Genomic DNA, 26,397 nt, shown 5'->3' with positions numbered 1-26,397 from the left:
GCCTTGGTCAGTGCGATTCTGTTCGTAATTACACGATGAAATACCGGTAGCTGTACTGACTAGGTTATTATATCCAGTTATTATATCCACATTCGTACTGGAGTCAATCTGATCTCGTTCCTGTTGTCGCTCCCTGCTGTATGGGGTTAAGTTAAAGGGATTCCACGTCGAGTTAAATGCCCACACGCATACGTCTCACTAATCAATTTTCCTTATAGCTGTGCCTTGGAAGAGTCGTCACCAAGGTCAATACTTGCTTCTGTTGGCAATTACACGTAGAAAGGGCTATATTTTCCGGGTAAATTTCACCCAGTCCACTGCATCCAGCTGTGACCCGCCCCGAGCCACCAAAAGTCACACAATGTTTACGTTTACGTGGAGAAAAGCAGTTTATCTAATCTTCAGGACAAATATTTTTCATTTCTTAAATCTTGGGCATAATTGAACATTGTGTTTATCCAATTTTAATATATATTAACGCTCTGCATTCTAACTTTGAGTGGAGAATAATTTATAAAAAAGAGATTAGGAAATAATGTAACCTACGGGGAGCCAGACTAGGCTGCCAACTTGTGATTACTAATATTTGGAAAAGTATTTGGTAATTATGCAATCTTTTCCACATTTCGCTGTGCTTTTTATCAGTTGAACACTTACAGCTTTTCTTTTAGGTAGCATGCCCCTATATGTTATGGAATTGCTCCAGTGAGGGTTATATGTAGCTATTGACATAAAGATTTGGAGGAAATGGCCACATGACAGGCACCAGGTGCAGGAAAAAAGCCCCTAAGACAAAAGCCCTTTCGAATAAGAACTCCTAGAACAAAAGCCCCTTAGGATAAATAGAATACAAACTTCGAGGACAAAAGCCCCTTAGAGTAAAAGCCCCCTGGGATGAATGACCTTGGGGTAAAAGCCTTTAGGACAAAAGATCATAAAAACTCCTTAAAAAAAAAGAAAAAAAAAAGGGGGGGGTGAAAGCCACTAGGATAGATTTCACCCTTCCTGGGAAAAATAATACGAGTAATGTTAAAATCCTTATTAAAACCTAACCAAACTTAATCTGATTGAACCTAACATAACCCCTCTTTAAAATATTGAAAATGATGCTGCTCTTTTTTTTTTTTTTTTTTTTTTTTTTTTTTTTTTTTTACCATAATGACAGCTGCAAGCCTGTGACAGTTCAAACAGAAACTGGCTGAGCACTGGAAAGAGTACTGGTATTTTTTCACAGAGCTAAACCTCTGCCTGCACATGATAGTGGAGAAGAGATCCCACTGGCTCCAGGTCCATAAATGCCAAAACTGTCTTGCAGTTCCTCTCTCATGCTTTTGACAATGAATCTGCCTTGGTTAGCTTCTTGTATCAGTTTTTTCTTGGTCTCTGCGCCCCACTTCACCCTGGCCTTAGCTGGGAAAAGTTATCAGTATAATGATGATTATCTGCCTTATTGCAAATATTACTCTTCAAATAATGCATTCTGTTGTTCATTAGTGTCTCCCATAATCCCTTCCTGATCACGGTAGTTTGTGAGTTTATTTGCAGCCAGATGTCTTAATCCTTGAGGGGATTGCCTTGAACAAATCACCTCCATATACAATATCTCCAGTTCAATCTCTCCTCAGTCTTCCTCGCCCCCTCTCTCCCTCCACCTCACTTACATACTTTCCTGGTCTACCTCTCATAATTCACTCTCTTCACATGGCCAGACCATCTCAGAATACTTCTAACATTTTGAGCTTGCTTTTTAAATTTTGTCATCTTTTAATTACTTCTCTTTATATACTGTATCGCTAGATGCCTTAATCCGGTAATAGGTGGCCACAAACAAATCACTTCCCTGTCGCCCTGTCCTCTGCTATCAGGCTGCCCTCTTTGCAGCTCACCCACTCCTTAGTCATATAATACTGTACTTCTCCATCAGATCCCTCTATCCCATCTGTCTCTTAATTTTAGCAGCTGTAAATAAAGCCCATCTTAATTCATTGCAGGCAGATATCAAAATCATGACGGTGTTATCGCGGCTGACACATGGCTCCTGGCACATCCGACTTGTGTCGCATCGCATCTGGTGTCAGGGGAACAGAACACCCTCAAACACTGTCATTCACCGGGGTTTACGGCAACCTCGGGGGCATAACAGGGAAGGAGGGATGAACCTTGCCCCTAAAATAACCCTTGAGGCCCCTAATGTAGACAGAATGGGACCTGGCCTAGTAAAGAGCACCATATTTGCTGTAGGATTTTGTGGCCTGTCTTTTGTGGGTGCAACAATCTGGCAGTATGAGAGAGTAAGAGAGCAGCTTCAGCGACAGTCATGGTCAACATGGGTATCTGAACAGTGGAATACCATGGAAGGCTGGCAGCACAAGGAGGGGGAGTTTCGGAAAGCAGTGAACAGGTGGTGGAATGACCTAACTGAAGGCCAGAAAGTGTTTTGGCCTGTGTGCTTTGTTAATACAGTAGTGTTTGGGTGCTGGAACAACCCAAGGCTTCAGCAGACCATGTTACGATATTTTGTAAGTAATCCTGCAGCCCGAGCTGTCTGCTGGCCCATGGTCCTCTCTACTTTCAGTCATTTTGCATTTTTGCACTTAGGGATGAACATGTACGTCCTGCACAGTTTCAGCTCAACAGTGTGCCGAGATCTAGGACGAGAGCAATTCCTGTCAGTGTATCTAAGTTGTGGTGTCCTCTCATCACTTGCCAGCCATGTCTTCAAGGTGGCCATGCGTTGCCCAGGTCCCTCTCTGGGTGCATCTGGAGCCATCATGGGCATCCTGGGATTCTTCTGCACACGCCATCCGGACGCCCAACTGGGTATTGTATTCCTCCCTGGCTTTACATTCTCGGCAGACACAGCTCTCAAGAGTGTGATGTGCCTGGATACTGTAGGCATGGTGATGGGATGGCGGATGTTTGACCATGCTGCTCACCTTGGAGGAGCGTTGGCAGGCCTCCTGTATGCATACTTTGGACAAAAATACATCTGGCCCAAAAATGAGCCAATAATGAAAAAGTGGCACAGTTTTAGGAACCATATTTCTGACTCTTCCAAAAATAGGAGTGAAAGAGATAAATAATGTTGAATGACAATTTAAACTGCTATGAATTGTTCAGATAGAATTATAACATACAGCCACAAGGAAAAGTTCACCAGCACTTCTCTGCCTGCTGTGACAGTGGAAGGTTTGAGTTGTTTTAAAGGATTGTTGAAGAACTTTTGCTTATGGCAGTACTTGTCTGCTAAAAATATTTTTACATGAATGAATGCATAATGACAACCTTTTATACTTTCAAAACCAAATTTCTGATTTATTAAAAGAAAAGGAAACAGTGAAAGAGATAAGTAACAGTGTGGTAAACTAAGCCATTAATAAGAGCCAGGGTATAGGCTGAGACTCATGCACTGTTCCAGATCTTATTGCACATCTGTAATTTATTTTCTTCCAAGAGTCCATACCTTTTCCAGCTTTGCTATCAAAACCAGATATTAGTATACCCGGTAGCTGTCATTTAATTTGCTTTCGCTCACAATATGGCAACTCCCATACACCACAACGCACCTCATGCATCTCAGTTGTACAGTACAGGCAGTACTTCAATATGACCCCAGCAAAAGATCTTTGGGGATCTCCAGTTGAAGTGGCCAGTCCTGTAGTCCACTGGTTTCATGTCCAAATGAACCTGGAGTTGCAGCAATTTCAGCTTGGACTCAGACTGTATGTACTTGTGGCTGAATATTTTCTGCCTAAGAATTATAATGTAATTGTGTGGCTAATTTACCATGCTTGTAGCAACACTTCACTCTCTCATTGTAATACATCCTTTGGTCACTGACAGTCATCCATCAGCTACCCAGAGTAAGCGGACATTATGATTTGTATTCTGAGTTACTTTGAGCATTTTGTAACACACTTCATTATTTATTCATTCTGCACATTACACACAAAATAACCTCTTTTAATGCAAGCTATATTGATGTTAATATAAGTAGCATACAGGAGAAGGTTAAGGTGTAATATGCAGAATTTATCACTGAGGAGGAAGTGGTATGAAGCTTCCTATACCACTATATGACTTTGTGGTTCATAATGTACAGTCAGCTGCAGAAGTCCATTGACCTTCTTTGTCACTTTCATTGTTATAGATGTCTGAATGAAACATAATGGACAAAGGTGTGCTGATATGGTACCTGATTATACAAATGTCCCCAAAAGGAGGATGGTGGACTGCGAGAGGGCATCTTCAGCCTGTGGTCCACTGGATTCACATTCTGATGAGGCTGGGATTGCAACTTCTACGGCTGTCACCCACAGATGGATGATAATATGCACCTTAGTCCTGTGTCATATTTGCATGTGTGAATCCAGCAGTAAAAGGAGCAGTAGAGGCAAATGGACTCATGTAATTGTCTGTACTCTGTTTTATTTATTGGTCAGATGTCTGCAGTATTGTATTTTTATATAAATTTGGGGAGTAGAATTAAAAGGTATATTTTAAATTTTGACTGTTGATAGAATGTGTGATATTTTAAATATAGTACTGTCCTGTATATAGGCTAGCTTAAATTAGCATCTTGGTAATTTAGTACAACACTTTTTGTTTTGGTGAGAATTATCAGGGTGAAAATAACACCTTAAATGCTGGGATTGATTAGCCTAGCCCTGGACCGCTATGCTCCATTTATTTGGGGCAATTTGGGATTGGATGATGATGATGATGATGATGATGATGATGATGAAGATGATAAAGAAGCCCCATTTATGTTCATTCAAAAGACACCAATCCAAAATTAATTCTGGCTAGCACACCGATTTTTCATGTGTTACCCCATAGCTTTAATGCAGTCTTCCTTCAGTCCAGTGTTGTAGTTTATACCATAATATGTTCTTGCTATTTTATAAACTGTTTTGTTCAGCTTTGGAAAAACTTTGAACAGGAGAGTTAGAGACAACGTCCATTTATCCCTTCAGTACGAGTTATTTTACGAGTTAAGAAAAATCGTCGGGTAGGAACACGAATAAACCACAGAAATACATCATTGGAGTCAGTATGGACAGTGGGTGTTATTGCCAAAATGGTGATATGTGGAGGTGTATGGAATGTAGGAAGACTGCTGGACCTCAGGGAATGAGCTGTTAAAGTCCGTATTTAGAGTCAAGCACATTAAAGAGAGAGAAAGAGAGAGAAAAAAAACACATGCCTTCTTGTTTCCTAAAACCATATGATCTTGTAGATCAGGGGTGGGGAACCTTTCTCCTGTTAAGGGCCATTAGGATATTTTAAACATTTGCGGGCCATACAAAATTATCAACTTAAAATCAACTATAGCCCAGTCAATAATATATACATATACATATATATATATATATCCATGAGTTTATGAAATTACATTTATGAATTGCCTCGCGGGCCTGATCAGATGGTCTTGCGGGCCTTATACAGCCCGGAGGCCGGACGTTCCCCACCCCTGTTGTAGATGGTACAGTACTTAAATGGAGGCTGCAGGGTTCTAAGCAGGGGCCATTTCTCTGAGGTAGTGCAACTGGTGCTGTACTTATGAAATGATAGTCCTATGTTTATGTCAGAGTTTTGAGTGCTGATGAATTCTTTGCAAATGACACATTGGAGGAATAATAGATAAACCACTCCTTGTTTTTATTGTTTTATATTATCATCAACTTTCTTTGTTTATGAACAGTACCACATCCAACATAATATAGTGACAGTTTATTGTATTTAAGTGAGATCCAAACTTTTGTGTAATAGTAAAATAAGAGTAACTCTTACCATCATATTTCATTATCCCAGAGGACTGAGTACCATATATTCTTTTCACTCTAACTTGGCCTAAATTTGCCATCACATCATCTTGAATGCAGTTACAACATTAGATTAACAGTGAACTGTGATACTAGTCATAAAGTAATGTTATGGAAAGGATTTACAGCTACAGCACTGCCTTTATTCTGTCACTGAGCTATATAACAAATGGGCAAAAATCTGAACCAAGAAGATAAAGAAAAAAGTAGGATTTTTGGAAATATCACAACTCTCCCTACAACTGATATAGTAAAATTAAGGTAACTATTTACAGCAGTGAAATTTTAACAAAACTTTACAATTCACAGTACACTATTACACAGTGACCTATTGACTAATAATTAATTTGTGGATGCTGGCTGTAGACATGCTGGTCAGGATATCAGTGATAATAAGAAAGGCCTCACGAGTAATAAGAGAGAGAGGAGAGAAAAGAGGAGAGGGGAATGGATGATGAGAGGAAACAACAAGAGAGGGATGGAGAGAGGAAGGAAGGAAATGGGAGAAAAGTGGAGGGGAGGGGAAGGTGTAGAATGGAGAGGAGGAAGGGGAGAAGAGAAAGGAGAATGAGAGAAAGAGAGAATAGATAGGCTGATAGCTAGACAGACAGATGGATGGATGGATGGAAATACAGAAGTCTCTCATCCTCGTGCAGTATAGACAGACAACAGACTCCCACACCTTCATCTTCCCCATATATATGTACTTTTTGCATGCTTCTGTGACAGCCAAAAGCAAAATAATCTATCAAAATTAACTGAGAAAATATTATGCGTTCCCATCCTGACCAAAAAATTAGAGCAAACAAAATCTTATGCAACTTGATATTTGCAAAATAAATTCATTCTGAAGTACCGAAACACTCACTCTCCTTAAGGCTTTTGGGATGAAATGATGCATTCTGGAATGTTGGATTCGAATTTTTTCTTGGGAGTCAATGCAAGATCACAGCCAAGCTGGGAAGGCATTGCAATATGAAAAATTTTGTTGAGTGTTTTGCAGATTGTTGTGTTACTAGACACTATCTCAGAAGGAATGAAAGGGAGTGAGGGGGAAGAGGAGAGAAAGAGGGACAGAAAGGAAGGGAAGAGAGAGAAGGCAGACTAGAGGAGGACGAGGCAAGAGGAGGAAGAGAGAGGCAAGGAGGAATGGGAGACAAGAGGATGGAGAGAGAGGGAGGGAGGATGCAGATTGAGAAGTATTGAGAGAAAGGGGGTTGGAAGAAATTTTAAGGACGCAGAATATCTCTCCTCAGCTATGGTGTATGCGGCCACACACTTACGTTCTTAAAAGTGCTAGACACACTAAGCAATGGTGTACCTTTAGAAAATACTTCAACGGATTTTTGAAGTTACGACAGTATAAGGTACCTAATTCTATCTACTGATAGCCTAATGACATGATCCCATAAGGGGTGGTGGGCAAAGGAGGCCTCCACTGCCAAACAGCATAATATGATATCTCATTAAGGAAACCTTCGTAAAGATGACATTGATACAAAACTCAATATGGTGGGACTGAATAATTTTGTATAAAAAGGGAACACTGCTGGGAATCAAACAAGAACAATCTAATGTTAATAAAAATATATTTGTGATATCTTTTTTACGTGGGGATTCCAAAAACATCCATCCATCTGTCCTAATATTTCCATCTGTGCACAAAGGCACGTGGAGAGGATGGAGACATGAGACTGACAAGGAGATTACGTGAATGAGGTGGAGGGACGAGGGAGAGGTGACAGAGAACGAAAAATGGAGAGATGAGGTGGGGATATATGAGAAAGAGTGATGTGAGTTGGAGAGAGGGCAGGCAGATGGCAGAGGCCAGGGTGACGGAGGCGATTTGTCTCTGGCCATCCTTTATGAGATTAAAGGGTCTGGCAATAAATAGATACATGGCATAAGACGCAGACGTTACTAATTTATCACATCACCATTAGTCTTTAATTCCACATTTATTTATTAATTATTACTATAAAAGCACCTTATTTCCACTGGAGGAATATTCAAATCCATTATCATCATCATCATCATCGTCATCCTCTTCCTCCTCATCATCACCATCATCATTATCATTATCATCACTTTTTCCTAACCCACGGACAACATGACGCATGATCTAGGAAGCAAGGAAAGAGTAAGTACTAAGTAGGAGAACAGTCAACAGCAAGATTGGTTAAATGGACCACGAGAATACTATATAATTCAATCCTATCACGTCCTCGGCCATCCATGCATGTTGCCCCAGTGAAGCTGAAGGTCTGTGTGTTGGTAGCGATTCCGTAATCTCCAAAACACTTGACCTGATATCTCCTCCAGGTAAAGGTGCTGAAGATGAGGCAGATGTGATACCCAGCCCATAATCTGGTCTGCCGTGGGTTGCCAGTCCTGTGGGTCGCTTACATGGAGATGCAGGGTGGAAATGTCAAGGGTTAGTTTATCCAGTACAGGTGCTAATCCACGACACACACTTGTACTGAGGGAAGCAAGCCTTGTTGATGACCCCAGTAGGCCTGTTAACAGTGCTTCCCAACGCGCAACATGGCCAACTTCAATCCCAGGGTCATCCTCATCGCCAGGGCCATCCTCATGTAAGCTAAGATTACATAGGGAGGGGCAGGGGGCAACTACAAGACAGGCCTGGGGGTTCAAAGGTGCTCTAACCTGGGACCTGCTCCAAACTCGCACCTCCAGACTCTTCAAATTTGGGCAAAGTTCTAGGAAGTGTATGAGGGTGGCTGCATGTAGGCGCTGACCTGGTGCAGCTGCCTCAATGGTAAAGGAGGTGAAGGAGGCACCATGGGAGATGAAAAGAGGCTGGAGGGAGGCACGAGTTAGGTGGGCTTCATCACTTACATTCACATGCACTTGTGACACATTAGGCCAGGTGGAAGCCAGCTGCACTAAATGATTTCCAGCTGCCTCGCATACCTTAAGAGAGGACTGGCTACCACAATCAACACTAATGCATGTAATCTGTGGGCATGACTGGGCTAGATGCTGTACTAGAGATGGGGATAGGGTGGCTAGGGTTGGGGTATCTAGGTATATGGTAGTGAGAGCTAGGGATGGACAGGGTAGGAGTGGCACCATGACCCTTCCACAGTGACTACCATACCCATCCTCAAATATGTTGGTCTTCCATGGACTAGTTATGGTAGTTATGGTAGGGTAAAGAGCCAAAAGGATCCGCTGGAACTCCTGTGCCACTTCATGATCACCATACGCAATCTCAACCTCGCCCAGGTCTGGGAAACTCAACTGTATTGCCCCACTTTCCCCACTACGCAAGGCACGGGTCACCTCGCGTCTGGTTGCACCACTGAAAAAGGCCCTGTAGAAGGCGCTTGTGGATATAACCTGCCATGGAAAATTATGCAGGAGCTGGAACGACGTGAGACCCGGGCAACATCGTCCAGCAGTAAGCAGGATGTTGTCAGTGATGTTGATGTGGGAGATGTGCAAGGATGTGAGTTTTGGCACCCCCCTCAAAATGGCCGCCAAGATGCTTGGGTAGAGGCCTCCATATACACTTAACTTCTCCAGCTGGGGGAAGGGCGCAAGTTTCAAAACCAGTCGAGCCACCCAGCGCTCCCAGGCAAAGGGCACCAAACACCGACGGTCCTGAGAAGGGGCGTATCATCATCATCATCACTGTTATCATCATCATTATTATTATGTAGCCCTCCTGTAGCAACTTTTCTTTACAAATAACAATCATCATCAGCATCATCATCATCCAGACCTCTTTTGCTATGGAAAAGGTAGGGTAAGGTCCTGATAGACATATAACCAGACACGGATAGACAGACAGATAGATAAATAGATACAGCACCTGGTCAGCATAGTCTGGGTCCAGGAACACGTCATGGAGAAGAGTCAGGCGAAGAACAAGACACGTCAATTGTCGGGGGAAGTCTAGGTAGTGACGTGGGTGTACCTCTGTCGTCCCTGATATGGCATCCAGCAGCCACTTCTTTGGTGTTCCTGGCACACTGCAAACCCATAGCCTCACACTGCATACCACACCCTGGGGAAATGTCATACTGTTGAGATACACACACACAAACACCTTAAATACACTTACACATGATAGACGCACACACACAGGATACACACATAACACCCTCCTTTTTCCTTCCATCTTCCCCCCTCTCTCTCTCTCTCTCTCTCTCTCACACACACACACACACACACACACACACACACACACACACTCTCTCTACATGCACAAACACCTTAAATACACTTAGCCTACACATGACAGATGCACACACACAGGATACACACATAACACCCTCCTTTTTCCTTCCTTCTCACCCCCCACACACACACACAATTATTTCCCTATTTTAACTGAAAGCAAATGTAAAGCACCTAATTTCTTCCATAAATTGCCTTGTCAAAACACATCATCTACTACTACTACTACTACTACCACCGCGACTTTTCAAAACATACCTTCACCTGGAACATAGCATACTCCATAACATCCCCATCAATGTCCACCCTCCTCTTTGTATCATCATCATCGCCATCACCATCACCATCATCATCATCTCGCACCAGGAGGTCAGTAGCTGCCCTAGCGATCAACACCTCGGCAGGAACAAGGCTGATAGCAGTTCGAACTCTGAGGAAGTATTCAGTATGGTAGTAGTAGTAGTAGTAGTAGTAGTAGTAGCAGCAGCAGTAGTAATGGTAGACATAATTTTGTCTGGTGGAATATTTAAGTCACCCTAACTTGACTGTGGGGAGGAGGTGAAGGAGTAAAACGAATAAAATGAAATAAAAATAGAATTCAGTAATTTCTATAACCTCAATAACGTTTAACTGTAAAGCGTCTGGTGTCTGTACGACTGAAAATATAAACAGGCAGTCTTACGGCACAACTCAAGCTAAATAAAGTGTAGAAAAAGAAAAAAATACCTGTTCTCAGTGCTGTAGACCAAACAGCGCGCCAAACCTCTCGCAGCGCAGCATTGAAGACTTCGAGGTGATTTCCAAGTCATATCTGCTCTCTCTCCTTGCGGAGTCTCTGTAGTCCCTCTGCTTGCACCTTACTGAGCCACTCACACCTCTTGAATACGAAGCGGTGGTTGTATAAATTCTACGGGCCATAGTTAGGCTATAAGGTAGGCATGAGTCTCCTTTTACCTTACAAATTTGGCTGCTGAATACTACCTGTGCCTTGAAATAGCTTGGAAAATGCCTCTAAACAAAGGTGTCAAATCTATAATAATAAAATCAGTCTTGAAAAATACTACTCACACATCGAGACGGTACAAAATGAAAATAAACTATCAGTTGAGAGATGGTACTGCCCTCCCTACCCATCCCAAGACTGACTCACTCGACCAGACGTTCCGTAACCCGTGTGTGGGTGGGATTTAGGCAACGCCCTTGATCCTCAGTTGCAACACGCTGCAATAATAAAAACACCTGTAATAACATGAAAATCTCTTTATTCGTATTGACATGAGAATAAATATTGCACATGCATACCTTGTATTGATGAAATAACACATAATGGACGAGTTTCCGGTCAATTTTTTTTTTTTAGTAGGATGTATAGGTAAAAAATACGGAGAAAATCACTATGCCAACCATTTTTTTCCAAAAAAATTGTGCAAATACATGAAAAAATAGTAGATAAAGTAGGAGCACAGCATAGGAATGGTGTAAACAGTGGCAGCTGTTACCTACTTCTAGTCGATTTCATTGCAATTTACCTATCCAACAGATACCATCCATTTACACAACGAAAAGTATTCCTTCACAACATACCTGAATAAGGGAGTTTGGATCTACGGTGGCCATGTCGTTATATATCTTGACAAATACTATTGCAGTCACTTGTACAGCCTTGTGTGGTGGACTGGAGAGTCGTCTGCAGTGTGAATCATGACGTAAAGTAAGAAATATATATACCGTAAGCTTCTAAATACATGGCAGAGTGCACTTTTCATGTTAACCCAGAACCGGAAACTCGTCCATTAGGACAGAAGAAATTACAAACGTGGAAGAATCCTGTGTGTGTGTGTGTGTGTGTGTGTTAGAGATAGGACAGTTATAGAAGCACAAGAGAAAGAGACAGTGGGGTGGAGGATGTAGAAGTGTGTGTGTGTGTTAGCCAGAGTAACAATAACTATTTCTAAAGATTAAAGACTAACAACAGTACTAAAGAGAGTGAAATGGGAGAAAAAAGAAAACTACTGATTTTTTATACGTGACATAAAAATGAAAGTAAATTAGAGATGCACTGGACGTGGGAAGAACTGGTATCATGTCAAGGACCTATAGTTATGGCCTTGCTTCTCTGCCCACACACACACACACACACACACACACACAGGAGCGATCCCCCCTCCCTTCACACACACACACACACACACACACACACACACACACACACACACACTGTATATATCATATAAATGATATATACAGTAACACTGGAAATGAGAGCTATCTGAATGTTTGCAGACGATGCAAAAATACAAAGGAGAATTACTAACAGACTCTTGTAAAGAGCTACAAGAAGAATTAAATAAACTTCATGAATGGAGTAGTACATGGCAAATGGAATTCAATGTGGACAAGTGTTGTCATGTAATCTAGTTTGGTAAAAGTGGAAAAAGACCTGATTGGGATTATAAGTTAGGAAATAAAACCCTATACACATCAGAAAGAGAGAAGGACCTAGGTGTGATTATCAGTAACAGACTATCTCTCGGCTGACCACATCAGCGAGAAGGTACGGAACATGTATACACTGCTTGCAAATATGAGAATAGCATTCACATACATAAATGAAGACATGCTAAGAAGGATAATAACATCATTCATTAGACCAACCCTGGAGTATGCATCAGTAGTCTGGAGTCCTCATCTCAAAAAGCATATAGACAAGATTGAAAAAGTTCAAAGGGCCGCTACAAGATGGATACCAAGCTTAAGGGACCTAAGCTACGAAGAAAGACTAAATAAACTGAATCTACCAACACCACAGGAGAGAAGGAAAAGAGGTGACATGATAATGCTATAAATGCATATCAGGAAAGGAGAAAATAGACACAGATGATTACTTAACATATGGAGAAGCATCAGCAAGAGGACACTGCAAAAAATTGCATAAGAAGAGAGGTGATAAAGACGTAAGGAAATTCAGTTTCCCAAACAGAGCAATTGATCAATGGAATGCACTACCGAATGAAATAGTGTGCCAAAACAATTCACAAATTTAAGGATATGTACGATAAATATGGTCTAAGACACGGGACAGTACGAGCTTGACTCATTCCTGTAAAGATACAATTAGGTAAGAACAATTAGGTAAGAACACACACACACACCATGTGTACACAGAACGGGCCAAACTTTTGAGTGACATCCGTAGACTTTCACGGACAAGTAAATCTTAAAGAATGAACGGCCGATATTAAGCTAGGTTAGGTCACTTTGGGCTGGGATTGGTTGAATGGGGTCATTTTTGGTTGGGTTGGGTTCAGCTGTATTAGCTATAGACGGATTAGGTTAGACTGGGTTAGAATACGTCGGTTTAGATGTGTTTAGGTTGGGATATATTAGGCTGGGTTAGGTTGGGTTGGATTAGGCCATTTTAGGCTTGGCTGGGTTTGGTTAGGTTAGGTATGGTTAGGTTAAGTGAGACTGGGTGAGATTAGGTCAGTTTAAATAAGGTTAGGCTGCGTTAGGTGAGGTTATGTTAGGTGGTTAGGTCACAACACACACACACACACACACACACACACATACACACACACACACACACACACACACACACACACACACACACACACACACACACACAATCACCAAAATTCTAGACACTGACATAAACGACACACACACACACACACACACACACACAATCACCAAAATTCTAGACACTGACATAAACGCGTGAGTTTACAATTCTTCCCATCACCAATGCACCAATAACAAGCAAGGACACATTACTAGGCTTAAAGCGGAGATAATATCCCTTTTACTCTTAGTCTTGAATCGCTACCTGGCAATCTTGAATGCTGAGTTATAAGGATAGATCTGCGGTACAATATGTCTGTTAGTCAGGAGTAAGTGCCACGAAAGTACAGGCGTAGTACTGTCTTGTTCCGGCACTGACCTGTGTGATTATAAGCTTCAAGAGGAGGAAAAGACTGACCAAGTATACTGAAAGGATACTGAAAACTCAATCCACACTTACCATAGGCCTTTGGTTCCTTCTTCCTTGCATAAACAAAAACAAAATCAACTTCATATCTTTCTCTCCCAAGCATTTTTTTTTTTTTAATCACTGACAAGGTGTAATATGAATGGCGGCCAGTTTTCGTATGTCCTGAAGCAACTGTCAATTGTTTAAATATACCGGTACTAGGAATAACTTCATATATCAATGCTCAGTAAATCTCATTCAGAATACGCTGTGCTATTTCTGTAATTTGTACCTGTCTAGCTAGCTGTAAATCTATCCATCCATTCATCCATCTATCTATCTATCTGTCTGTCTATCTATCTATCTGTCTATCTATCTATCTATCTGTCTATCTATTTATCTATCTATCTGTCTATCTATCTGTCTATCTATCTATCTATCTATCTTTCATGGCAGCCAATGAAAACCTGGGATACAAAAATAAATACCTTTATTCTGAGTATGGGGAACTGCACACGGTAATGGAGATACTTTTACGACACAGGCAGAGAAATTTTGACAACACATTCTTTCAACAGGATCCCCTACGGCCTCCTCCTCAGCGGTTTATCCTCACGCCTTAAAATCTTCGGAATAAACACACACCTTCCTGGATTTCGTCACAGCTCATCCTCAGCGACTATCTCACACCTCGAAATCACCGAAAAAAACACACACCTTCCGGAATTTCGTAACAAGTCTCCCTTAACGATAAACACACCTTTCCAAATCTCGTAACAATTCTTCCTAAGCGATTTTTTTTCATGCGTTGAATCTCATTACTGATACAATCTATGTCGATATCAAAACCATATTAGTAATTCACGCATCGTATGGTGGGACATGTAGAATTAATCGCAAAGAAACAGGTGTTACGTATCCCTCTGTACCATCAAGAACACCTGCCAAGTATTTCACGGTCAGTCCTACTTTCTAACAATTTCTCAAGTAAAAAATGGAAGAGTTTTTACCTAAGGAGAGATTTCTGTACCCCTTTCACTCTAACTTGGCCTAAAACCACCATCCTTCTGCCTTGAACGGTGAGCTGTAACACTAGACTAACACTAGAATATGATGCTAGTCACGAAGAGGTGCTACGGGAAGGATGCAGAGTCTGCCAAGTTAATGTGAAAAGGGTACAGGAGTTTTAACACCAGGATCATCCACACGTGAACCCAGTGGAGTGCAGGCTTATGATGTCCTCTCCTCCTACTCCTCCTGCAGTCCACCATCCTCCTTTCGGGAGATAGGAAGTTAAGAGACATACTGTATAAGCAGGCAGTGTCGCCGCCTGGTTACATCAGTGCCACCGGGTGAAGGCGTTCCTCTAATGCGTCCCTCTCCATCACCAAGAAGGGATTACATAGTTCTATATACACACTTATACAATTCATTTATATTATAAAGTGGAATAAAATTAGATATATATAAACAGGGTTGTACTGCCTCATAGCTGGAGATGTCTTGTGTGTGCCGAGAATGGCTCAGTGTGCTGGTGTGGGGAGAACAGACATTTTGACTGCCTCAGAAAATACGTAATGAACCACCCAATCAAAGGAGGCAAAAAAAGAAAGAAAGAAAGAGAGTTACGGGAAGTATTAAATGAGGCAGGATAAACAGCAGTGGCACTTCTTCGTGACTAACCCCTGTTACAACACTGCAATCAATATGGAGACTGGTCAATATTAGGCAAAGTCTGAGAAAAAAATACACTAACATCCTGAGACAGATTAAAAAAAGGAAAGAGGGAAATACCTACATCTGCAACTCCCACACCAGCAGACTGAGAGGTCCCTGGAAGACACAAGGCAGGTAGTACAGCATATGGACCGCCCTATATGATACAAAAATGGTCCATCTCACCAACTTAATATACTCACTTCTCTATTCGTCTACAAAAATACAGATAAATATGAGTATATCTTATAAACAAACGAAAAATAATGGGAACTATTATCTTACATGTACGAAAGGGTTTGCTTGGTTAGCGTTCACTTTACGTCCTCCTCCTTTCCGATTATTTATTTTTCGTTTCACCGACTCTCTCTCTCTCTCTCTCTCTCTCTCTCTCTCTCTGATGAAGGATATGTGTTTTTAGATGTTAAACTACACTCTTTTTACTCTAACTTGTCCTAAATTATCATCTCTTCATCTTCAGTCCTGACCTGTAACGATAAACTAATATAACTGAATATGCTGTTAGTCACGAAGAAGTGCTATGGAAAGGATGTAGTGCCCTAGTAGTTTTTCCGTCCCTGAGCTGCGTGATGTAAGCTGCAAAAGGACGAGAACCTGGGCCAACTATGAGTAGAAAGAGATTTACCTTATCAAAATACTTCGCCTTCTTCCTTAATGTATAGGCAGTCAATATGTAGCATTACTCTTCCATTGCACTGGGTGATTTTTGTTTGTTGTGGGGTTCAATCAGCAATACTACTACTACTACTACTACTACTACTACACACACACACACACACACACACACACACACACACACACACACCATCAAATCAACCCACACACGACAAAATAGAGCCAGTGATACACAAGAAATAAGTCGCCGAGAAAGGAGGACCACGTAAAGGAAAAAATATATATATATACATACACATACACCCTTGGCACCTCGACACTGGGCTCCCATTCTCTTGGTTTTAGGAAACTCGTAACACCTCTTCCTTAGTGATTTATTTTCACTTACTTCTTACTTATTTTACTTAGTTCACAGCGCCAACCTCGACACCGATCTCACAACACACAGAATATTTCCATGCCAATAGCAATGAATCGCTAAGGAAGAAGTGCAACGTGCCTCCTAAAACCAGTCAAGAGTTAGGGCCATAGTTGCCTTATTATGTCTAAAAATAGGAGACTTTTTTTACACTAGGAACGTATATGCTAAATCAACTGCCAATCTGATTTAACCCCCCCCCCCTTGTGGAGTATATAAGGGGGTTGGCTATGGTGGCAATGTGGTGGTGGTGGTAATGATAATGGTAACAGCAGCAGTAGTAGTAGTAGTAGTAGTAGTAGAAGTAGTAGTAGTAGTAGTAGAAGTGGTCTCAGGTTCATCTGAAATGTGAACCCAGTGGACTGCAGGCTGAAGCTGTCCTCCTGCCGTCCACCGTCCTCCTCTTGGGGGACAGAGAAGGGAAATGAGGTACGTCTGTATAACCAGGCAGCGGGGCCACCCAGACATATCAGTGTCACCACGTGAAGGCCTCCCTCTCCAGCACAACAGCTCTCAGACTTAAACCATAACACGTAGGCTACGGCTAAACACGAGAGCTGACACCACTAGGCAACCAGGAGCCTTCAGTTCAAGCAAATTTTCTTATTGATTTTCCTTAAGGCTTTGGAAGAGTTTTGGGCCATTTCTGAAAAACCACATTACCCACACGACACCGATTTATAACCAAGTATCGCCATGTACCAGAGATTTTGATGTCCCACGAGATTCTCAGAAAGTCTATGAGATTATTTTGGTGAGAAACGTTGAGTCAGAATGGCTATACTAACACACACATGGGCTCAATTATAGGGAGGCCTTTTTCATAAGGCTATCAGTAACTGTAGCTCGCGTTGATATAGCCTTTACTACTCAAAACCACTGGGGGAGGGAGAGAGAGAGAGAGAGAGAGAGAGAGAGAGATTGTATACACACCTATCTCACTTCACAAAATCTTAATATACCAACTCTTTACTGGAAGCATTAATCTACTGCCTGACGCGAAATTTTTCATCCTGCGAAAATTTTACCACATATTACAGAGTTCCAAGGAGAAAACCATGAACCAAAAAAAAAAAAAGCGCATCGGAGGCCCCTTTGCGCCCCTTCCTAAGCGATTTGTTTTGTATATTTCACCTGAACATTCTCTTACATGTAGCTTGCATAAATAACACAAATGGACACTGTGTGTGTGTGTGTGTGTGTGTGTGTGTGTGTGTGTGTGTGTGTGTGTGTGTGTGTGTGTGTGTGTGTGTTCACTTTCTATACAAATCCTTCAGTGTGTGTGTGTGTGTGTGTGTGTGTGTGTGTGTGTGTGTGTGTGTGTGTTCACTTTCTATACAAATCCTTCAGTGTGTGTGTGTGTGTGTGTGTGTGTGTGTGTGTGTGTGTGTGTGTGTGTGTGTGTGTTCACTTTCTATACAAATCCTTCAAATATTTATCAGATATTTAAAAAGACTATTTTCCAAAAGTGAGGTCATAGGAAATTACACTACCTCTATACACATTATATACACATACATCCAAATACCTCTGCTTCTATAAATACCCCAGTACATATTACACACATACACACACACACACACACACACACACACACACAGTCCTACAAAATTTATACTGTTCTGAATCTTCTTAACAACAGACAACCTCAAACTTAGGCCACTTATTCTATGTTATTTTTCATTCTTCGTCTTCTTCTTGACATTCACACGCGTTCAGTAAATACTACCCGTTCCTTACTTGTGACTGGGATTATGCTGTGTGTGTGTGTGTGTGTGTGTGTGTGTGTGTGTGTGTGTGTGTGTGTGTGTGTGTGTGTGTGTGTGTGTGTGTGTGTGTGTGTGTGTGTGTGCGAGGTGGTGGGTGGTGTGGGTGGATAAACTTATACTAGCACCAGAATGGGTAGTCTTTGAGGTACTGACACAAAGCCGGGGGCAATGATAAGGTGGTGGTTGGGGCAGCGCAAGTTAAGTTTATAGCTAATCGACTGAGGTGTTTGAGAGAGGGTACCCAGCGCTTCAGTGGCTGGCGTATTGTGATGGGGGAGAACACAATGCCCTTGGCGTCCACCCACACGTGCCGGTTCAGCTTTCGGTTCAGTCTGATGTAGTATTCAACCAGAGATATCAGGTGTGGGAAATCCGGCATGGTGGTTGTCACGGCCGCTTCGCAATCAAGCCGGAATCTCCCCTGCGCATAATGGACCCGTACGCTGGTCGGCCCACGCTCTGTCTGTACACTCAGGGAAAAGAGGAAGCGCGAGTCCGCAGAGTCCCGAACTAGGAAAGTCCCTAAGCTAGTGTTGTGAAGGAGAGTCTCTGCCTCGCGCCACGACACTCGCTCCCAGTACCACCCACTCTCCAGCAACGCCCGACGAGTGGCCACAAGACACATGTCCTCACTGTGTCCAAGAACTCCACTCCCTTGTCCACCGCACCCCATCCCATGTCCAAGTACCCCGCCCCCTTCCCCAACGCACCCCACCCCACCCACCCCTACGCACCCCACCCCGCCCGTCCCCAACTTAGCCACCTCGTCGACTATGCCGCCCCCTGACGTATGCATGCGGGCAGATAATGTTGGGTGGGGCAGGGCGGGGCTTACACTATCTGGCCACCGGAACTCTCCACTGCACACGGCTGGGCTCTGGCACGACATGACACACGGGGAATGGATCTGCGGTTGACACAGTAACGGGCTGCCACCCACGGCAGGGAAGTGAAACATGTGTCCACTTATATGAGGCGTGGCGAGTGGTGTTTGATGCTGCTGCTGGTGATGATGATGATGATGGTGCTGAAACGGTGCCAGACGGGGCCCTACTCGAAGTTGTGCCCCGAGTGAGGCTCCCGACACGGACACACCCGACACGGACACTCCAGGTGCGTGTGTCTGTGGCGCGGGTGTGTGTGTGGCGGGGGTGTGGGTGTGGGTGGCAGGAGCAGCTGCAGGCAGCAGTGTGACACAGCCGCAGCAGCACGAGGACGCCGCCAGCACGTGGTGACAGCTGGGACATGTCAGCATGTTGGCAGCACCTGCAAAGAGGAGGCAGACTTAGCACCATGACTACACGAGGCCTATCATCATCATCATCATTATCTAGAACAATTGTCCTCTCTAATCAGCACATTTTTTAAATACATCTTCCTCATATATCTATCTATCTGACAGAGTAAATTCAACTATCAAGGCAAAAAGGCGTGTCAGACCCTTATCATGTGCTTATCCATACACATTCAACCAACTCGACCCCGCACCAGTCCCTTACCAGTTCCGTCTTGGTTGTCACTTATATCAGTTTTACATTTTCAACCTTGTCATGTGCTTCTCAAGGCCTTTGGTCCTGTCTTCCCTAAAGAAAAAAAAAAACATACCGGTGCATATTTCATCCAGCGACTTGACCCTGTCCTAACTCCCTCCTGTCTGTTATTGGTTTCATGTTAACCCTCTCACGGTGAGACCAATTCTGGCATTCTATTCCAGCTAACGTGAAATGATTTTATTCCCATGAGTCCTAAGATGACTAAGAGTGTTAATATCAAACCTTCCATCCTCGGCACAACTCTAGTACGTCCTTTACTCCGGTTAACGTCACACGATTTTATTCAGATGACAGTGTGTTCTATGAACTTGGAAAACTTGGAAGATGTAGCTCGAGAGGGTACGTTTCGTTTACAAAGGCTTCAACATGCTTGCATGCGCCGGCCTTGGTCACCTAATGACCTCTCCATGCTGCTCAATCTCTGGCAGCCTCCCTATTCAGTCCCTTATCCCTGACGTCACACTCTGTGACCTCGTCCCAGGTCTTTTTCAATCTGCCTCTCGCAACCCCACCTCCAATGTTCACATTTCTCACTTTCCGCACCCAACTGTCATCCCCCATCCTCTCCACATGCCCTAACCATCTCCATCTGTCCCTCCTCGTCACAACACCAATACACTCCAGTCTCATCCTTCCTCTTAACTCTTCCAAGGTAAATCTAGCCCCCCCCCTCCAGGCCTCGCATGCAAGGACGCACTACACAGATATCTAATCACTGTCATTTCTGTACGTTTGAGCCTACAAATATCCTCCTCCTTTACTGCCCAGGTCTCACTATCATACAGCATTACGCTAACACAAGCCGCTTACAAAGGTCCCTTAGCACGGAGGGAAAGGCCTCTCAATGTCAGGAGAAGCAACAGCCCCCTGAACTTCCTCCACCCACTCCTAGCTCCAGCCCCAACTCCAGCGCATAACATGTGTTCCAAATAACAGGACTCTTCCACACACTCAAGAGATCAATCCTTTCATGCCTGGTAATCTCTACATGTTCTCCCCGACACATGGCACACATTAATCATCACTATCTCGCATCTACCTCTAATTCCACAACATCTCTTATGCACCCACTTCTAAAAAACACAGCACAAGATGGAATTACTTCCCACGTCCTTGTGTGTGTGTGTGTGTGTGTGTGTGTGTGTGTGTATCTATAAGTGTATCTGTGTCTATGTACGTTTCTCGTAACCTTATATTTACCCATGCAATTAGCTCACTTTAGGCGTTTTCCGCTCAAAAAAAAAAAAAAAAAATCCTCTCTCGCAAGCACATACAAACATCCATTTTATTCAGATTATATAAAGGAATATTAGATTAGATGTTTCGTTGGGTGGGCAGACTCCCTAACACCTCTTCCTTAGCTATTTATTATTATCGACCGTCGCAAGAGCACAAAAATACCCTCCCCCCCCACGTCCTATCCAGCGAGAGGGAGTGGCGGGAGATGTGATCAATAAAGGGCGATGGGGAGGGACGGGGAAGGAAGGGAGGGGGGCAGTATTCCTAGAAGTTCCCTAAGCAGACTTCATCATCATTCTCTCTCTCTCTCTCTCTCTCTCTCTCTCTCTCTCTCTCTCTCTCTCCACACACACACACACACACACACACACACACACACACACACACACAGACAATGGTGTTCTCGTGGTCAAGAGGTCAATCGTGTGTGTGTGTGTGTGTGTGTGTGTGTGTGTGTGTGTGTGTGTGTGTGTGTGAGATAGTGTGATATTTGCTTTCGTGTGTGTGTGTGTGTGTGTGTGAGATAGTGTGATATTTGCTTTCGTGTGTGTGTGTGTGTGTGTGTGTGTGTGTGTGTGTGCGTGTGTGTGTGTTATATTTGCTTTCTTGTGATATTTTTGTTTAGGCTCCTACAGGTTCTGGAGAGGGACTCCTCGTGGTGGCACTGATATGGCCAGGTGGTTCCACTGCCATCTCTCCACCTTCAATGCTGAGGTGTAGCAAAGAGAGTAACACATGTATATGCTGCTAGTCACGAAGAAGTGCTATGGATTGGATGCTCTGTTTACTTCACCACCTGTCTATTTACCTGTGTGTGTGTGTGTGTGTGTGTGTGTGTGTGTGTGTGTGTGTGTGTGTGTGTGTGTGTGTGTGTGTGTGTGTGTGTGTGTGTGTGTGTGTGTGTGTGTGTGTGTGTGTGTGTGTGTGTGTGTGGTTAACTTTACAACATCGATCATCATGGGAAGAATCGAAAAGAGTGTGGTAGGGCAGTGTGTGAGGCAGGAATGAATGAGGTAGAGAAGAGTGAAACAGAGTGACGTAAGGCATGATGATGTAGAGTGAGGAAGAGTGAGAGAGAATTGGAAAGAGTGAGCTGGGGTGAGGGACCTAGTCAGGGTGAGAACTGGAACTTGGTAGGGTGAAGCAGAGAGAAACAGTGTGGGGTAGAGTGAGTCAGGGTGATTTACAGTGAGAGAGTGAGGGTGCGTGAGGAGGGTGAGGAGATGAATGAGGCAAGCAGAGGTTAGGAAGGAATAGGCAGGGATTAGGAAGGTAAGCAGGGTTGAGGCAATTTAGAGTAGGCAGGAGTGAGGCAGGCATGGAAGAGACAAGGGTAAGGCAGGGATAAAAGAGACTGGGAAGGTTAGGCATGGGTAGGCAAGGTAAGGCAGGAATGGATGGTTAGGCAGGGTGAGGCAGGTCTTCCAGGAACTATACAGGCAGACCGAATTGGCCCTCGTTGTCAGGGTAACGTTCTTTCCTCCCTGCCCCCCCCTCCTCTCTCTCCTTCTCCCTCCCTCCACCCTCCCTTCCATCCTTCCCTCTCTCATTTCCTTCCTCCCTTCCTCTCTCCTTTTCTTCCTCCCCTCTCCCTCCCTCCCTCTTCCCATACCTCTCTTCCTAGCTTCCTCCTTCACTCCTGGGCTGAGGAGGCTCCCTAACACTTTTTCCTAAGCGACTTATCTGGCTTATCACGATACCAAACACCTCACTGGTCCCTTCTTCCAATCAGCCATACTCTGCATTAATAACGTACAAAAGGATATTAACCAACCATATCCAAAAACAAATCGCTAAAGAAGGGGTGTCAGGGAGCTTCCTTACCCCATGAGAATACGAGTCCTTGGGTAGGTTCCACGAAAGAGAGAAGTAGAGCGAGGAAGAGGAATTAAATGAAGATATGAATTATGGTGCACGATTAAAATATAGACGTAGCAAGGAAGGATGGAGGAGAGGAAGGAAGGCTGGGAAGAAGAGTGGAAAGGATGGAAGGAAGGAAAGAGGAGAGGAAGGAAGGAAGGAAGAATGGGAAGAACAGGGGAAAGAAAGGAAGGAAGGGAAAAAATTGGGAAAGGAAGGAAGGAAGGAAAGAATATGGGAAAGGAGAGAAGAAAGGAAGGGAAGAATCGGGGAAGGGAAGAATCGGGGAAAGGAATGGAGGGAGGGAGGGAGGAGGAAAGGTGAAAGAAAGGAAATAAGAAATATGGCGTTCGCATTGAGATAGTCTGGCCTGCAACGTTTTCTTAGAGAGAGAGAGAGAGAGAGAGAGAGATGAAGGTCCTTGGAAGGGTTCCGGGAAATTGTCAATGAAGCAGCTGAGATTCTTGAGAACTCCCGGGATCCCTTCCTTTTGACACACACCCCTAAAAGAAAAAAAAAGAAAGAGAGAGAGAGAGAAAGAAAGAAAGAAACCCTATTCTCTCTCTCTCTCTCTTTCTCTCTCTCTCTCTCTCTCTGAAGATCCAAGGTAGAATACAGTTGTTCTACGAAATTTAAAGAGAAAGCTTTTTTAAATGACCCTACCATGCAAGTTACACTCTGATGGGCTGCCTTCACAGGGTGGCACCGATATTGACGGGACGAGGAGGCTGCCTGGCTATACAAAGAGCCCTCAGTCCCCTCCCTATCCCTCGAAATGAGGATGGTGAACTGCGAAAGAATGGTAACTTTCACTTCAGTCTACCGGGTTCACGTTCAGATGAGCTACTACTACTACTACTACTACTGCTACTACTACTATTACTACTACTGCCTCTTATCTTACTGCCACGACACCCAGTTCTCCTTGACAGTGATAAATGATATTAGATGTATCATACCAAAAATAATATAATGTCACACCACTCCAACAACTGGGTTTGTAGCGCAAATACCACACCATACCACACCATACCTCTACACAACACTCTACCACACTGTATCATACTCGAACACAACCACTGCATCACTCCATTCTCCAAATCACACCACACCACACCACACCACTACCACACCGCACCACAAAGCACAAAACCACATCACACATAGCGTCCCACAATGCACACTACACCACACCGCATAACACCATCTGCTTCTATAACAAGAACACCACACAACACCTCACCACACCACACCACAGTTACGACATGGCCACACATTAACACTAGAAGACGCTCGTCACGAAGAAGTGCTGTGGAAAGAATGTGGAACCGTAGTACTATATTGTTGTGCAAATAAGATGCTCGTCACGAAGAAGTGCTATAGAAAGGATGTGGGGCCGTAGTGTTGTATTTCCTTGCAAACATTAAAATAAGATGCTAGACACGAAGGACCTATGGAAAGGATGCTGCAATGACGAATAGCTGGGCCAAGTTAAGGTTAAGAGGATAGTCACGAAGAAGCGCTAGAAAACTGCAAAAGGACGAAAATATGGGCCAAGTTCAGGAGAAAAGAGTATAGTCACGAAGTGCTATGGAACATGGAGGCGATCTGTTTGTGGCCACCCCTTATGGGATTAAGGCGTGTGGCTATAGACAGACAGATAGACAGATACACAGATAGATAGATAGACAGATAGATAGATAGAGATAGATAAAGTTTGGGTCACTTAGTCTGATCCCACCTGACACAGATTTGCCTCCACTTTTTAATTAATCACCTGCTTAGTTAATGCACACACACACACACACACACACACACACACACACACACACACACACTGGTCATTATATAAGTGTCTTGTTACCTAGAGACAAGTTTTAGGAGTGGCTGACATTGAGATGTCTAATGGACGACCAACCACATCAAACAGGGCATAGAAACTGATAAGAAGTGAGGAAAAATGAAAAACAAGTAGACGATGAACAGCTCTCTCTCTCTCTCTCTCTCTCTCTCTCTCTCTCTCTCAATGCAAAACTCTCAGTAATAACTCCAGAGTGGCCTCTTGATTTTTTATGAACTTAACGGGATATTGTATATATAGGCTATAGACAGATAGATAGATAGATAGATAAAGATATAGATATATGTATATATGTGAGTGTGTGTGTGTGTGTGTGTGTGTGTGTGTGTGTGTGTGTGTGTGTGTGTGTGTATAAGGTGTCTTGGTACAACCTGTCGCTGCAAGCTTTGTAATAAGTGACAAACCATCACTTACAGGCAGGGAACTCAGACAAAAGTGCACTAACTCCAAGCACAGGTATTACGCAACCTGTACACTAACTCCAAGCACAGGTATTACGCAACCTGTACACTAACTCCAAGCACAGGTATTACGCAACCTGTACACTAACTCCATGCACAAGTAATATGCAACCTGTACAACTTCTTTTTTCTTGGTATATATTAAACTGGCGACAAGTTGGAGCGAATGACCATCACACCTTTGGGATGAACCTGTGTGTTGATAATGGTAAGGTCGCTTCTACTGTTTCCATATGCTGACTCTCTCTCTCCCCCTCTCTCTCTCTCTCTCTCTCTCTCACACACACACACACACACACACACACACACACACACACACACACACACACACACAATTCTGATTTCTCTGTTTTCTCTTCTCTCTCTCTCTAAGCTGAATATATTTGTCAGGTAGCGATAAGATGGAAGGTGACATTCCACCTGATAGTCCTAACCCACCACCACCATAGCAACACACGGTTCCCTAACACTCCTCTGTAGCGAATTATTCTCTCTGCCCCTCCATCTCTCTCTCTCTCTGGCCAACTCAAAGCTACTCCCATCTAATAGTTATTTTTTATATTTTCTCTCTCCTTTCCTCCTCCTCCTCCCCTTCTCTTCCCCCTCTTCCTTTTCCTTTCTTCTGTTTCTTCCTTTCTCCTTCCTCCATCTCACGCACACACACACACACACACACACACACACACACACACACACACACAAACAGAAAGACACACACAGACACACACAAACACATACACAAACACACATGGAAACACACAGAAAGACAGACAGACGGACAAGCAGACTGACACACACACACACACACACACACACACACACACACACACACACACACACACAACAATGGCTCGCTAACAATACTAACAAAGCAATTACA

At 43.4% G+C, this 26,397-nt stretch overlaps 3 protein-coding genes across 3 annotated transcripts; 1 reads left to right on the top strand and 2 right to left on the bottom strand.

Moving 5' to 3' along the window:
• Positions 1-566: 566 nt before the first annotated feature.
• On the top strand, positions 567-3,278 carry rho-7 (rhomboid family intramembrane serine protease rho-7). The gene is made up of 2 exons (XM_080271121.1): positions 567-601; positions 1,992-3,278. The coding sequence occupies exon 2, from the start codon at positions 2,007-2,009 to the stop codon at positions 3,081-3,083; it is 1,077 nt and encodes a 358-aa protein (XP_080127247.1). The 5' UTR covers positions 567-601; positions 1,992-2,006; the 3' UTR covers positions 3,084-3,278.
• Positions 3,279-7,555: 4,277 nt separating this feature from the next.
• Positions 7,556-11,037, bottom strand: LOC145398170 (uncharacterized). The gene is made up of 4 exons (XM_080271120.1): positions 10,758-11,037; positions 10,290-10,461; positions 9,664-9,858; positions 7,556-9,452 (listed from the first exon to the last, which is right to left on the bottom strand). The coding sequence occupies exons 1-4, from the start codon at positions 10,838-10,840 to the stop codon at positions 8,043-8,045; spliced, it is 1,860 nt and encodes a 619-aa protein (XP_080127246.1). The 5' UTR covers positions 10,841-11,037; the 3' UTR covers positions 7,556-8,042.
• Positions 11,038-18,610: 7,573 nt separating this feature from the next.
• Positions 18,611-19,802, bottom strand: LOC145398168 (suppressor of cytokine signaling 2-like). Its single transcript, XM_080271117.1, has 2 exons — positions 19,264-19,802; positions 18,611-19,197 (listed from the first exon to the last, which is right to left on the bottom strand). Exons 1-2 carry the CDS (start codon positions 19,796-19,798, stop codon positions 18,662-18,664), a joined length of 1,071 nt encoding a protein of 356 aa, XP_080127243.1. The 5' UTR covers positions 19,799-19,802; the 3' UTR covers positions 18,611-18,661.
• Positions 19,803-26,397: the final 6,595 nt, after the last annotated feature.

This window comes from Coenobita brevimanus, chromosome 44 (assembly GCF_032717465.1).
Source record: "Coenobita brevimanus isolate Jiangsu-jjx chromosome 44, ASM3271746v2, whole genome shotgun sequence".
Lineage (NCBI taxonomy): Eukaryota > Metazoa > Arthropoda > Malacostraca > Decapoda > Coenobitidae > Coenobita > Coenobita brevimanus.
The sequence above is the reverse complement of the archived record's forward strand: the minus strand, read 5'-3'. Positions and strand labels throughout refer to the sequence as shown.